This window comes from Equus przewalskii, chromosome 3, assembly GCF_037783145.1.
Source record: "Equus przewalskii isolate Varuska chromosome 3, EquPr2, whole genome shotgun sequence".
NCBI classification, from domain to species: Eukaryota; Metazoa; Chordata; class Mammalia; order Perissodactyla; family Equidae; genus Equus; species Equus przewalskii.
Genome location: NC_091833.1, coordinates 55,522,873 through 55,539,176, shown reverse-complemented (window position 1 = coordinate 55,539,176; position 16,304 = coordinate 55,522,873). Strand labels below are relative to the sequence as shown.

General features: G+C 37.5%; 1 protein-coding gene across 2 annotated transcripts in view; it reads right to left on the bottom strand.

The window, feature by feature from the left end:
* The window catches only part of PRKG2 (protein kinase cGMP-dependent 2), a 99,910-nt gene that overhangs the window by 32,224 nt on the left and 51,382 nt on the right, over positions 1-16,304 (bottom strand). Inside the window, exons 8-13 of one of the 2 annotated variants that reach the window (XM_070612713.1) lie at positions 16,194-16,288; positions 13,218-13,286; positions 8,455-8,553; positions 6,704-6,857; positions 4,679-4,815; positions 1,839-1,928 (exon numbers count right to left, since the gene is read on the bottom strand). In XM_070612713.1, coding sequence (XP_070468814.1) covers positions 1,839-1,928; positions 4,679-4,815; positions 6,704-6,857; positions 8,455-8,553; positions 13,218-13,286; positions 16,194-16,288 — 644 coding nt within the window. Of the gene's footprint in view, positions 1-1,838; positions 1,929-4,678; positions 4,816-6,703; positions 6,858-8,454; positions 8,554-13,217; positions 13,287-16,193; positions 16,289-16,304 lie in introns of those variants that run through there. The other variant, XM_070612714.1, reaches the window with a different exon arrangement.

Here is a 16,304-nt window from a genome sequence, read left to right as displayed (position 1 = left end):
AAAACAAGACTTTTTAGACATCTATGGCCAACTCTGGAGAAAATGCAACGATTTCAATGGAGAGCTTGACCCAGACTTCTGTAAATGATTCCCCGACTAAAAAATGACTCAAATGATCATTTTCATTCTCTGTTTGTATATGTAACAACAACCCACGTAGAAACAGGGTCATAACCTTTTCCTGTTTGGTGCACCTTGATGATATTAGAGTTTCCCTGGGTCAGCACTGTCAGCAGGTTTACATGGTGAATTATGAAAATGTGGAGGTGATTTGTGGCATGGTGTAATAGAAGGGTGTGGCTTTGGAGTGAGAGAAACTGGCTTCAACTCCTGCTTCTTCCACTCACTGTGTCCTTGGGCAAGTTGTTTAGCTGCTCTGAGACCCACATCCCTATCTGTAAAACATTTACTACTTCCTTACCAAGGTTTATTACTTCCTTACCAAGATTGTTTTGAGGATCAGGCACAGTGCATAACAGGTAGTAGGAACTCCTGTTTCTAAATAGATTTGGATTTTCTAAATAGATTTGCCTGTTGAAGTAAAGATGGAAGATGCAAATGCTTTTGCAGGTATCATGCAAATCTCCTCACCCTTCCAGGTTTTCCTCATTCAGATCCATCCCTCAAGATGTTCCTAACACAACACAGTCAACTCTACTCAGATGCTCTAAGGTCTCTGATTACCTAGGTCCGTGATTCTCGACCATGAAAGCATGTTAGAACTGCCTGAGAGGCTGTTAAAAAATCACTTACGAGACCCCATCCCAGATGAACTGAATCATAACCTCTGGCATTTGAGCCCAGCATTTTTACTTTGTAAACGCTCCCCATGTGATTGCAATGTGAAGCCAGGGTTGAGAACCACTGGCCCAAGTAATACTGTCTAAATATTTGGCCTGTCATTAACCTCCACAACCGAGTGCAAACCCACTTTTGCATCTCCTCTTCCACTGCCTTTGTCTTCTACTCAAATTCTGCTGTCAATCATCCACAAAGAGACCCAACCCTATTCCAACTTTTCCGCCGAATCTTCTATCAGTTTCTCTTCCCCTCTGCCTTTACAAATTTTGGTCATCTTTAGAGTTTAATTCAAGTCCTTCCTCTACCATCTCCTTTTTCTATCTTTTATCTCCTCTGAGCTGACTATCTACAACACTCATTTGGCATTTAATTACAAATTGTCAACTTCTTTGTCAGATTTAGTTTTTGCATTAAATAATGAAATGTTTTAAAATTGTACATTACATGATCTCCCCAAATAAAATCTCAACTCAGTGGAGGAAAAGTTTATACTTTTTACTCTTTCAGCTAGAAAAGATTACACTGTCTAGAAAACCCCCACACCGTCCACTGTGGAGCCTTGTACCAGGTGGTGCTCAGTAAATACCTGTGGCTTTGCTTGTGTGGAAACCATCCCTTTCGTAAAACTGAATCTTTGCAGACCTCTTACTCTGCTTTTCAGGGAGGGCTTCACCACTCCCCAGCCCTTTCTTCATCTCCCTTCCAGAGATTTAGAATCAGTAACATCCGGGTTTAGACCCACTCTGCCTCATACAAACCATGTGAGCGAGGATAGTTTACACTGTGTCTAGGCCTGGGATTCTTCAATCCCTAACATGCGAATGGCCATGACAGCCTTACAGGGTGCCTATCACATGATTATAATGCCAGCTCAGAAAATACCACTATTACCACTTTATTTTATCAAGGGCTAATATTTTCTTGGAATCATTTCTTAATGACTTTCTTCTCATCTCTTTAAATGATCATGAACAATAGCATCCTTTAGACCAGATGTGAGTAGACAAAAGTTATTGTTTCTAATCCTTTTTCATTACCTGTCTCTTAGTATACTCCATAACTCCCCTCCTAAGCAGGCCTCCAGAAGCATATATACATACTTATTGTCCTTGAAAGTACGATACAATCTGTGAAGACAAATAAAAACATAGTTATTATTAGAAATCTAGTGTTTTTTGATTTTTTTTTTGAGGAAGATATTAGCCCTGAGCTAACTGCTGCCAATCCTCCTCTTTTTGCTGTGGAAGACTGGCCCTGAGCTAACATCCGTGCCCATCTTCCTCTACTTTATATGCGGGATGCCCTGCCACAGCATGGCTTGCCAAATAGTGCCATGTCCGCACCTGGGATCCAAACTGGCAAACCCCGGGCCACTGAAGAGGAATGTGCGCATTTAACCGCTGCACCACTCGGCCGGCCCCAGAAATCTAGTCTTAAAGTCTTGTTACAGTTGCCTAAGAGCATCATGAGTAACATTTTGAACAATGGTCCTCATCTCTTTCCAAATATCCTCCAGCAACACTGGGCTTCCCGCTGAATACTCTGATCTTTCCTCGAGCCTTGCTTTTGCTCATGTTGACCCCTTTACATAGACTGCCCTCCCTCTACCCACAGACTGAACTTCTTACTCTCAATTTTGCTGTAAAAGTGTTATTCATTCCTCAAGGCCAAGATCAGGGGCCACCTTCCTTATAAGGCAGCTCATTATCCTACCTACCAAATGTGGCCTCTCCTTCCTCCAAATACCCAGAGACTTCTGCAGATATCTCCTTTAGGATCTGCCTTGCATAACAGTTATTCATGTGCATGTCTTATGTCCTCTAGTTGGTCTCAGGAAAGTGAATCTGAGACAGAGATTTGAGCAGTAAGTTTAGTGAAGAGGGCACTTGGGAATAACACCCATGGGGAGGAGGGAAGCAGTGCTGGGCAGAGGGACAACTGGGCTATACTCTAGTTTCAACAAAACCCTCAGCTTCAAGGAGCTCTGCCATCATCGGATGCAGGAGGGACCTGGAGAGAGAGTATGATCGCGGGCAAGGTGGTTCTCTTCACTTTAGAGCAACAGCCAGAGAGGGACTGAGCTAAAGTCCTCAGCTGGCAACACCCTCAGAAGCTGGGGGAATGACAGCCTCAATCCTGACGTGGGACGCAGGCAGATACCATATTTCAACACTGACTGAAAGCAGGTTCTGGGTCTTAATCAAGAGACCTCCCTTTTCTCCCTAATACCACGCCCAGGCTACAGCCAACAGTAGAGCAGCCATATCACGTGCAGACGGCAAAAGTAATCTAGTAAAGTGGTTCAGTGTGTGCTCTGGAATCAAGCTGCCAAGGCCTGAATTGCTGATTGGCCATTTATTAGATATGCAACCTCAATTTTCTTACTGTTCTTGTTCAATAAGGATAATAACATTTACCTGATTGTTCTATTATGAAAATCAAATGAATATTTATATGACTATATATGAATATGAATACATACTCATTTGATTATATATTGATTATATATTGATGTATATTATTGATATATATTAAGGTAATATATATAAAATAAATAAATATTATATATTCTATTACATATATAAGATATATATAAATATATTTTGGTTAGAAGAGTGCCTGGAACATGTTAATTTCTCAATAAATGTCATCATTAGTATTTATTCTTAACATTATTATTGCCCTACTATACACCAGGCATTTTGCAAAAAGTTGGAAAGGAGAAAATGAGTAAAATCTAATCCATGCCCTCAAGTTGCTCATGACAGTTTGTTAACGGATGATTGACAAAAAAAAGGGGGGTGCATTCTGGGAACATGATTAATATAAAGAAAATTGGGTGACTCTATTGCCAGCATTGCCAGGGTTCAGACTTCCGTTTTTTTTTCTTTTTGAGGAAGATCAGCCCTGAGCTAACATCTGCTGCCAATCCTCCTCTTTTTGCTGAGGAAGACTGGCCCTGAGCTAATGTCCATGCCCATCTTCCTCTACTTTATATGTGGGATGCCTACCACAGCATGGCTTTTGCCAAGCAGTGCCACGTCCACAACTGGGATCCAAACCAGCGAACCCCAGGCTGCCGAAGCAGAACATGCACACTTAACCACTGCGCCACCAGGCCGGCCCCCAGACTTCTTTTTTAGTCTTAAAAAAAATGGGTCTGGGAATACGGATAGGCCGGAAAATTCTCTTAAGGCATTTGATCAAAAAGTATAAATGCTATTTATTATAGGGGCACTTTACATCACCCAGAAATCACTAATGCTACACTCTGGGGCATTGAGACATATATGAAAATACATGAACATCTATGTCTTAACTGGCCTACACCACTAACCCATGAATTCACAAGTAAAGAGAGCCATGGCCTACAATAACATATTTCTCTTCCAAACTCTGGTGATAGCTACAGAAAGAACAGTAACTATTAGGAGGTGGCTCTTTTGGCATCGAGGCACTGCTAGGACCATAGTCCGTTGCTCCTCAGCAGCCTACATGTGCCCAAATGCCACTTCTTGCAGAAATTCAACAGCAGCATACCCCCTGAGGGGTTTTGAATGAATTCTTGCTTCCCAAATTCTGCATTAGGTCTGGATTAAATAATCAGTTCAAATTATTCCACAATAATTTTATATTCTCTCTTTCTCTCTCTCTCTCTCTCTCACACACACACACACACACTTTCTTGAGATTTACTCAAGAATAAAAAAATCTGGACTCTTGCCTCTAGATCTCAAATTTCTCATATTTTATGTATTGTTGCTATGACTGGGATGGAGAATTCAGAGTGGGGCCTCCTCTTTCTCTTCTGTCCTCTTGCAAGGAAATACTCAGAAGAGCCTAAAACCCTAAATTCTGGGTGCCAATGTGCACTTACTTCACAATGAAGGGAGAACACAGCTCTTCCAGGATCCTCTTTTCTGAGTAGACGTGCTCCTGCTGCTTAGTGTCAACTATGTGCTTCTTCCTTATACACTTCATAGCAAAAGCGACATTCTCATTTTTTACCTTAACCTACGTAAGAAGAGAAAGATCCTTCAAAATTAACTTACTAGGAAAGAGTTACAACATCTACAAAAAATATGTTAACTAATGAGAGTTAAAATTCTTTCACATTTAAATAGCAAGTAAGCTTTTAACCACTTATCCTGAAAAACTGAGTTTTTTCAGTATACACACTTCTCTTTTGTTGTAATTTCCCAAAGAGCTTACATATCTGCAACACGGTTCTAAAACACTGGTATTGAAAGAAGAAAAAAACTCTAGTTAGAAGATTCAATGTTTAGAAATCGATTCAGTTTCAAGTGTGCGACATGAAAAACTGACCAGAATTGCCAAAAATTATTCTGTCTTTATAGTCACTTCTTTGATTTTCAAAACATTAAATCAAGATCCATATCCGCACTATCCAATGTGACAGCCACCAGTCACATGAGGTTATTTAATTTTAAGTTAATTAAAATTAAAAGTTCAGTTTCTCAGTTGCACCAGCCACATTTCAAATTCTCACCAGCCATATTCAGCTAGTGGCTGCCCAATTGGACAACATGGATACAGAACATTTCCATCAGAGCAGAAAGTTCTATTGGACACTCTGCTCTAGATGGACAAATAAAATTTTCCCTTAAAAGGAAACAAAAAATTTTAATAGGTAACTATTCAGATGGGCTTAAAACTCCATAAATAGACTATATTCGACAAGTAATGAAATTGTGCAGAAATGGCTGCACCCCATATTTTGCTCACATTTGCCACTAGTGCTGCCGGTGACTTTTAAATCAATGGTGGAATTATTGTTTCAATCATTATTATCTAACTATATAAGAAATAGAACTCAGCATTGTTAATTCAATCCTTTTGCCAAGATCCTTGATGAAAAATACCACTGCAGATGGATACTGCCCTTCTCTCTCCACATGGCAGAAGAAACATTACAAATACTCTTTGGCCTATTAAGAAACTGTTTCCTCCCCCCTCACCCATCCGAGATGAAGTACTGACTGTGAAGGGTACTAGCCAGAGTGTCCTGGAAGCATTTGAGATCTGCTCGTGCCCAGGGCCATCCAGCAGACGGAGGTGTCAGCTTAGTTCCCAGAGGCTAAGGTACAATGAATCATTAAAAATCCGCTAGGCAAAGACGGGCGTGGTAACTGCCAAGGGTTCAGAGTCATCTGTACCCGGTAAGGTCACAGATCTCCATTCTACAGTTTCCTCAGAGGACTTGATCTGACAGCACCACTCTGCTGCTCCTCTGAAGCTGGTGATAAAGCTCAGAGAGGTGGTGATGTGGAAGATGCAGCCGAAATCAGGCCATAAGTTCCCAGCTGTCCTGATCAACACTACAGGAGGCTGCTCTTCAGACATCCCTTGCATTCATCTTCTTTTTTTTTTCGATAGAAAATTCTGAGCAACCCAAAAATAGGATAATGAAGGCCTAATACAGATATGGCAGTGGCGTTGTTTAAGAAACAGAACTATAATGTTAAAGATTTTGTTTCTACGACACTTCCACTGGACACATTCTTCTTTTCTTCAGTATATAGTTAGCATCATGAGTGTATGTATACACACATTTTGCTGTTAGGAAATACATTTTTTTTTTTATGTTTTACAGCTTTTGGGAATGCTTACTTGGTACATTCTCCAATAATTACTATCAAGAAAGAAATTCACAAGAGGATATGATGTAAAAAGCTTAAAATAGCAGCTATGTTATTACAAGTTACTAGCACAGACCTGCTACTATACAATATACAGAGTGAAAAGTGTACTTTCTCAATTTCAGTTCAAACCAACATTTAAGATAGCAATAACAATTCATACATTCCTCCAGGATACACTGGAATATAAAACAAAAAAGTCAAAAGGCTTCTCTCAGATGCTTGAAACGTAAACCCCTTACAAGCTCAACTCTTCCGAACCCACCAACGCCCAGTGTTGCAATAATCTCAAGGTTCTGGAATGGGGACGATGAGGAAAATCTGGCCACCTTCTCCTTGAGCTGAATCATCTCCAGAGAGAGTGCTTTGGACAGCTTCCAGTTAGACATGGATCTCCTGCACAAGAGAAGTGAAATTTACATACACCCCTTAGTCAAGCAGGGGCTACACCACACATAAATTCCACTCTCACTGCAGTCCTATTTCTGCCGGTAATTACCGCTCATAATTTCCCCAAAAGCTATCTCAGCTTTTATAGGATCAGATTCAGTTATATCTAGGGAGAAAAGCAAGAGAATATACAAACAAAAACCTGAAACATGCACAGTAAGAAATAGACAAATGTCAACTGAATCCCTGAGAGGTAAAAATGGGAGAATTGTCTCGTATTTAAAATATATCTCAATAAAGCAGTTAACATAAAAAGGGGGAGGGGGCTGGCCTGGTGGCATAGTGGTTAAGTTCGCACATTGAACTTTGGCAGCCCACGGTTCACAGGTTCAGATCCTGGGCATGGACCTACATGCCACTCATCAAGCCATGCTGTGGTGGCATCCCACATACAAAAATTAGAGGAAGATTAGCACAGATGTTAGCTCAGGGACAATCTTCCTCAAGCAAAAAGAGAAAAATTGGCAATAGATATTAGCTCAGGGCCAATCTTCCTCACCAAAAAATAAGGAAGAAGAAAAAGAAAGAGTCAGTGAGAGGAAATGAAACCAGAAAGTCATTTCCTTTGCTGCACATACAGTAGAACGCTACACTGATCTTTGCAGTGTTTTGATATTTTGTCACATCTTGAAGCTTTCCATGGCTGAACCAGAATAACTGGTTTTGTGCAACAGGACATATACATTTCTTACTTTCTGTCTACTGTTATTTGGAAATACTCATTTTTTTCTCTTAATTAAGGTTTGCTGCTCTGGATTATATATTCATAAATTGTTCTGACTACAAAAGGTCTTTGGCACAAAAATTGCAAATACATGCCTTGCAAAAAAAAAAAAAAAAATGAAGTCCTGACTGAATGCTCTAACTTAACTCAAATGTCAGTTTTCTAAAACTTTTGAGTCTTCAGCTTCGACAGTACCATCTGGTGAATATATTCTTAATTATTCACTCTACAAAATGTTTTAGCAAAGGATTTTCAAATAATTTTAATTTTAAAAAGTAGATTTTTCTATTAAACAAAAATTTTTTCCTTAGTATTACTACATTTAGAGCACTATCCAACTCCTTCCTAGACACACACACACACACACACACACAGAGCCCTGGCCAAGAGCTCCCTTATATTTGGAAATCATTCTAACTCTACCCCTAGCTCTTTACCTGGAATCAGAATGAATGGGCTACCCTAGTGCGTGGCAATCCTGTTTGATTTCCATGGGCAAGAGCAGCTTCATTTCCGAATTAATGTCCTTTTCAGCTAAGTCACCAGGCAATGTAAAGAATTCCTTTCCCAAGGCCCCCTATCAGGAAATTTCTCCCTAACCTTACTGCTCATCGACCAAAGTAACGAGCTGACTACTTGTAGACTAAAATAACATCCATGCTAGTGGTAAGTGGTATCCTTTTTGTAGAACAATTTAAAAGAACACCGCCCCCCCGCAAAAATTTTCTACTGATGGCACACTAAGAGTTACCGCATGGTAAGTCACAACACCGTGTCCCCTTCATCATATCCCACTTAGGAAAATATTCCTCCACTTACTTCGCATGTCTTTTTTCATCATCGCGGTTCAGGTTTGCCACATACCCTTCAAGGTATTTTTGGAGTTCTTCAAAAGTCCCGACTGTTTGGTTGAATGTTCTAAAGGAGTAAAATAAAATAAAATAAAAAGCCCTGTGCTGACAGTTACCATTGCAACTTGACATTCTTCTTAAGCTTATAAAACACTATTTGTATGGTTATTAGCAGCTTTGTAAATTGTTTCTCAATAATTTATGTCACATTAAAGTTGCCATAATATGTAGAATAGTTATTAGAAGTTATATATAATTGATCCTTTGAGTTTATGAAAGCAAAGAGGCTATCAGTGAGAAGAGAATTGTGCAGTTTCCTGCCTTGCAATTCACATTTACCAACAATTGCTCCTTCTTTTTTTTTAAGAAGACAGGAGAAAGGAAATAGTCTACATAATCTGTTTACTGAATCACCAGGTTCATAGGTTACAGATTTTTCTAACTTTTCTTAATCAAATTAAGCTCTTTATTTCAAAAATTCAGAATAAAATTTACCTCTTCTTTGTCCCTAGATAATACTCCTCATTTCACATTCCTTCATAGTTAAACCCCAATTTTTACCTTAACTTCGTAGTGCTCTGTCGGAGGCTCAGCCAACATCTTCCCTTGATCTCCCTCACCCTTTAAGGCTCAGGTGTGTTGTGGACCCCATCTGATCTCCCCACCCCCAGCCCACTGTCTCTGGGAATTCTTACATGCAGCACTGCTCAAGGAAAAAATAATCTTCCTTACCAATAAAACATATTTTCTTGATTAGTCTTCCAATGCTTCCCCACCCCAACACTGGACAATCTACCTTGATGTGTGATTTTTAGGGTAGTTCTCTTCCCTATTACAAAATAGTATCCTTCTAGAAACCATATTTTAATCATCCAATAAATCTTAAGCATCTGGACACAGCAAAATGAAAGGAATGAAAATTTACCTCCAAACACCTAAAACTAATAAACCAGAGCCACATCCTTAGTACTGTTGCTACTTACTGCCTGCCTAGCCCTGAAGACCCCTACCCACATTTAACTGACCACCAGTCTATACTTATGTTATTAAGCATATCTTAGATACTGTGCTGTGTATTTTCCATTTTCCCCTCCAGATCTACTCTCCACTCTTTTCCACCCTTCTCTGTGGACTGTCCTTTGTTGACTGCAGAATAGTGAGAAACAAAACAGTACTGCCATGGAATTTCAAGTTTCCAGTGATCGAAATTTTCAAGTAAAAAGGAAAGACTTCTTGTACTTTGTTTTGTTTTTACTTATTCCATACCTGGCCATTATTTTGCCTGCTATTAAACTAACTGAAGTATTGTTGTAAACAAATCTTATTTTTTAAATATAGGTGACACTACTGTCACAAGTCCCTAGACATTCTCCACAAACTAAAGTCAAGTTTAAACAACAACAACATTCTAGCTGTAACATTCAAACAGACTGTATTCATTCTGATGTTATCGCCTGAGGGGTAACTAATCAACTCCTGTGAGATTGTCCCAGCAACCAACAATGATAGAGATGTCCCAAATAATATTTCCCATTTGTTTAGAGCTATTGCCATTTTTCACAATTATTTCACACATTTTTATTACATTTTAAAAATAGGAAATATAGCTCAAACTTTAACTCTCCTTCTTGAAATGTATTCATCCTATGCATTTTTTAAAAGGATGAATTAGGAAAGAAGAAATAAAGAGCCATAGGCTTTCAGTCACAATATTTCATTGCCAGGATGGTGCCCTTCACTCAGCCAAAATCTGGAGCACTTCCCATACGCCAAGGACTATGTCAGATGCTGGCAGTGCAATGGCAGTGAGCAAGTAAATGTTTCTGTAATCATGAAGCTTACAGAAGAGTGGAAAGACAGATATTAAATAAAGCAATTAAACAAAGTATGAATAATGATATGATAAGGAGAGAGAGGGTGCTATGGGAGAATTATAACGGGATCTTAATCTAGTCTATAAGACACAGCTATGATGATCATCTAATTTATCATCCAAACATAGTACTTTTCAGAGTGAAAGGGGGTGCTGATAATAAATACACTGGCATAGCCAGAACTGTCTGAGGAAATCCAGGCTGTAGGTCAACCTTGTCATACCTGATATTCAGCTTCTCACATCCATAAAATAAACCCACGTAACTTTTTATGTCTCGTTGTGCCTAACCCAAGATTTTGTATATTATTGAATCTCAACTATATACACGTAAACTAAACATTTTAAAATTATAAACTTCCAAATAATTTATAAAGTCTATAAAATCACTGCATCCTTTTCATGGATTAGGAATACATGAGATACTGGGCAAATATTTGGTTATGTGATTACAAGAAGAAATAGAGAAGGAGTTCTTCCTTTCTATCATATTTTTAACCCTAGCATTTTGGGGCAATTTATAAGATTTAACCCCACAGCTAATGCTATTCACTGCATGCATATATTTTTAAGGAACTCAAACAATGCATTATCGGGACAATATTGTACAAACATATTTTCCATTTAAGAGCTGGCATCCAAAGATTACCTGTATCTGAACACACTTTGCACTTTCTAGCACTGTACCTTTGTTTTTAAGTTTTACTCCACCTGGAGTGACTTCTTGATTTCCTCTTTGCCTAGAAAACTCCTATTAATTTTTAAGCCTCGTTTTCTCACTTAAAAATAAAATAAAGCCTTGCAATTGTGATTGCTTCCCTTCCTGAACCCATGCTATGGGAGCCAAATGGCACAGTAGAAACAATGCGGAAAGGAATGGGGAGACCTGGGCTGTAGCAGTGCTCCAGCACAGATGGCACTGTTGGGGCAATTCATTAGCCGATCTGCGACTAACTTTTCCTATCTGTAAGGGAGAGATGAAAATAACTCAAAGTGATATTAAGAATTCCTGTTCTCTCTTTTTATGTAAGGATATTTCATCTTGAAGAGTATCTGGCTGTTTGGGGCTAATTATTTCTAATTTTCTTTTTACTAAAAAGCTGCCTGTTGGACCAGCAAAAAAGTCATGGTGTTGTAGCGTCAGGGCAAGTTTCTAACCAGTGGACCAGGCTACTAAGAAGAAGGCAGGAAGAACCCCGATGCATGTCTCACTCTGAATACATGGTCATTACTGACTGTAACTTTGGGAACAGCTGTCATTGCGTACTCCTCTGACCACGTGGCTTTTTCTGGTGGAATAACGATGGGCACCAAGGCATTTTTGTTGTTGTCCTAACTGGAGCACTAGCCCTGTGTGTAGTGAGCCAGAACTCACAGACAACGTTACACGGCGAAGACTGGAAGCAGGAAGGAGAGGCAGAAGGACCCAAGGCAGTACAGAGCCGTCAGTGATGAGGGACCAATAACCAGCACCTGGCTATACTGGATACTAAACCCTGATATCCTTGTGCCTTTGAAACTTTAAGTCTCATGAGCATTGATTTTTACATACAAATAAAATCTGGCTTCTTAAAAAAAAGAGAGAATTACTGTTCTATGTGTGATGATGGATGTTAACTACACTTATTGTGGTGATCATTTCACAATATATACAAATATCAAATTATGTTGTACACCTGAAATATAAGGTTATGCATGTGTCAATGATATCTCAATAAAAAATAAATGAAAAAAGAAGTATTGTTAACTTTTTGGGCATGTTAATGTTATTGTGGGCTTGCATTATAAATAATACTTAGCTTTTAGAGATGCTACTAAAATTTATAGATGAAATAATTTTACATTTGGAAGTTGCTTGACAATAACGTGGGGAAGGCAAGGAGGGGTGGTGAAGTGGTATAGATAAGGCATTAATTGATAATTGTTGAACTTGCATTACAGGGTTCATAATACCATCCTATTTTTTAATATGGCTCAAATTTTCCATAATAAAAAGATTTTTTAAATCTTATAAAGTTCTTTCCAGCTCTAAATCTCTAAAGTTCTTCATTCAATAAATATTGTATTCAATTAGCAATCAATGACATACTCCCTTGTGATACCTCTTGTCACTTTATTATTTTTTGTTAATATTTCATGAGTATGCTCTATTTCTTTGACTACACTATGACTTTTCTTAGACAATGGCCTAGCTTTGGTATATTTGAAATTTCGATTATTACATCTAGATTATCAATAAATATTCAACTGATTAATGAGAGATCCAAGTGGCCAGATTCAAATATAATTTGAAGTGAGTTAAGGACACAAAATGAGACTTATTCTGAAAAATAACCCAAGACATTTAAAGATTAATATTGACATACAACATTTGCAAATTACTAGAAATATTCAATTAAAACTTCTCTGGAAATATATACAGTTAATGAGCATCTCATATTTTGTCTGAGAGAGATAGGTTTTGTTTAAAAAATTTTTGGCTACTTGTAGTATTTTAGAAATAAATCATGAAATTGTTCACTATATTGTGTTGGGAAAACATCCATAAGAGTATATTACTAATAAGCTTATTTCTCTGGAAGAGGCAGAATTTAAATCAGTCTATTGCTGATATTTATGTACGAACTTTGCACACAAAATATTTAGCCTGCCAGCATCTGCCACTGCCACAGACAGATTCAGATCAGAAGGCCCAGTTCCTTCCCATGAATTTTAATAGAATGTACTCGCAGCTGAGGATTGGCCCGCATTTCCAAGTGGTGATGAATGAGAAGACAGATGGGCTCCTGGAGTAACAGAAGGCCAACTCTTCAAAGGTGGCACTATCCTGCCTTCTCTGGCAACATCAGTATACTCACTCTCGATCTATAACCAGGCAGGCGACATCATTTTCTTCAGCTATGATGTTAGCTGATCTGACATCTTCACTGCAGACAAAAACAGGAAAGTCAATTTCCTACAGTTAGAAAACAGTTAAACCTTCCAAAGACTATGCTTTTTTTAACATCATAATTTATATTCCACCTCTTTCCAAAAAAAGGACTTGAAATGTGTCCCAATAAAGGTTATGTACACAAGGAATTTAGAGGAGAAGAAGAAAATTGCAGTGGGAACATGGAGGAATCAGTGACTTCAGCTGTGTATGGAATCTCACTCTGCACTTGTCAGCCAAAACAAAATAGCTCTCATTGGGCTCACACGGGAATTGCTAATTAATAAGCAGGCAAAACGGAAATTAACTGATCAAAGACACTTATTTGAAAAATATTCAAGTAATTAATATATAATAAATCAATCAAGAATAAAACCCAAAGAAAGTGTTTTGGGTGCCATATCACTCAATGAATTAAATAATACTAAAATACCTTCATTCCATAGAATCTAAGATGTACATTTTCTATTAGAATCTCTGAAATCAGAGCATGTCTTACAATCGATAATGAGTCATTGTGTCATTAAGAGCATCGTCTTTCTTTCCCAGGAATACATAATATAATGATGCATCTTACAATCAATAACTTAAATACAATGAATTATGGCTTATGATCCAATGGTGGTAAATTTAATTACCTAATGAATACCAATGGGTCAAGCATCAGGTAAAGTATTTCTTTAGACTGTTATTGATGTTAGTTTCCTCCCTCTGTTGTTATGAACTAAAGACACTGAAAAAAGTTACACCCATATGGTACCCAGTGCTCTGAGATTCATTTAAGGTCAGCTGGAGCAGCAAGCATATTGAGACTGCTCTAAGCAACTTCATAAAAAATGGCATCACACAAAGTAGAGTTCTTTTATTTTCCTTCGTGATGGGACAGGGAAAACCCTGTCAGCCCACCTCTACCATTCCAAAGAAGTCCCCCATCCACATAGCTGGCATCCAGAGACCTTGTGACAAACCCGCAGTCCCTCCCAAGCTTATAGGGTCCTTGCTAGAAGGCATGAGTGAAAGCAGTTCAGCTTCATGGGCTTTTGAATTGGGAGCTGGGTAATTTGTACTGAACTTGCATGTTTGTAGATATCTATAGATATATAGCTATAGATATGATCTTGGATGTAGAGAAGTATAGCATCCTTTTCACTTGTCAGTGTCATCATTTTGACTAGGAATATTTTCTGCAAACACTTTATAAGTATTAGATGTTTACAAATACACATATGTTTCTTTCACAAGAACTGTAAGTGCCGTGGACTTATTTTTGCACATAAAATTCTGAAAGAACTCCTGGGACTATTTAATGTCAAGTCATGGAAATATATAGAATATAAGGAACATTGAGTCATAGTCAGTGGCCCTAAAAAGCGACAGCATAAAAATGCACAAAACTGTAGAAATATTTGTATCCAGCTCTCCTTCACATTGATTTTAGCTTTATGCTTTCAAATGCTTAGGGGATTTGGGTGTCTATATTAAGTATAAATTCCCATGTTTCTCATGGGAAAACACTGTAACTGGCTAGCTGCAACATACAGCATAAATTATTTCAGACCCAGCAAAACCAGACAGCATATTTCCTTTCAAGAGTTATTTTGACTCTATAGCACATTTATAAAGTTCTCTGCACTTTTGAACTTTAGTTGTTTTGCTTGGAGGCATGAGAAAAATAATCTGTGAATGCTAAGAACAAATACATTGAAGTCTTGAATAATGATATTACATGATTACATTGCATGAGTGTATTCTATTTTGCCACAAACAAACAAAGGACAATTTCCCCATTATTGAAATAAGTTCATTACCACCTAGAAAATGGAAAGTAAAATTCAACTTGTCTTTAAAATTTCATTTTTGAATTGTTTAGTAATAGCTGTAACTTACAAAGTTTAAATACTTGGATTTTCTTTTTTAAAAAAAGAACTCCATGATTTTTAAATAATGAAATTTGTCTTCAGATATGAATTTATGAAGACCTTTTCTTTGCTCTTTACTTATGTAATCCTGACATACAAATCAGCAGAACTAGGCTTCCCAGAGAAAAGGTAGGAGGAAGATAAATGAACAGAAATACCACTCCTTTTTATAAGCATAAATCTGAAACAAAATCATTTAGTCATAACATACATTTTTATAGATTTCTTAACTAATTTCAAGTATGCATTTAAAAATATATATAACTCCAAAAAGTATGTTACTCAAACTTTAACTTGATCTTTTATAAAGTTATTAATATTTAAGAAAATGTATGTCTTCAGACTTAAGGTTGTTTTCTGAGTTCCAGGAAGAACAAAGTATCTCCTGAGCCATTTGATTAATTTTTATAAATATTTCTTCTAGAAGTTAGATCAACAGTAAATAGACTCATATCTCAAAAGACCTAAGGTTCAGGTAGAAATTTCAAATACACTATTTTGAGTTGTTTCTGAGCTGATAAAAATTCTTAAGAAAATATTACCTTTGGCATGATGATTTAAAAACACACAAACTATGTAAAGTCATTTATTTGACAATTTTTTTAAAAGGAGGAAGAGAGGGCAATATTTCAAACCTTGGAAATATAAAAACTCATTCTTAAGGGAAGATTATAATTTTCACTTCTGTAATCTCTTTCTCTTTTTTAAACTAAAAGAGACTTTTTTAAACTAAAAATTCTAATAGAACTCCAATTTTATTTTCACTAGCAAACTGAAGACTTTCCGATTTATTTCCTGTGCAAAATTAGTATACTTCTTTGCTGCATAATACTGAAGTTTTTTAGAAGTCAGGTTAAAATTTTTGTTTAATTCCTGGACTGCCATTAGTTTGGTAGCTTAATTTAACAACTCTAAATCAGTAGTTGCATACACAAAAGAGTCAAAGAATTATTTAAGTATGGTATATAAATTCACAGATTCACCTGATAAGAGCTTTTTCTCCAAAGTATTCTCCTTTCTGCAGTGTTTTTATCAGTTGTGGTTGATCGTGGCCCTCTGTACTCTGGGTGACTTTTACCTAAACGATGTCAAAC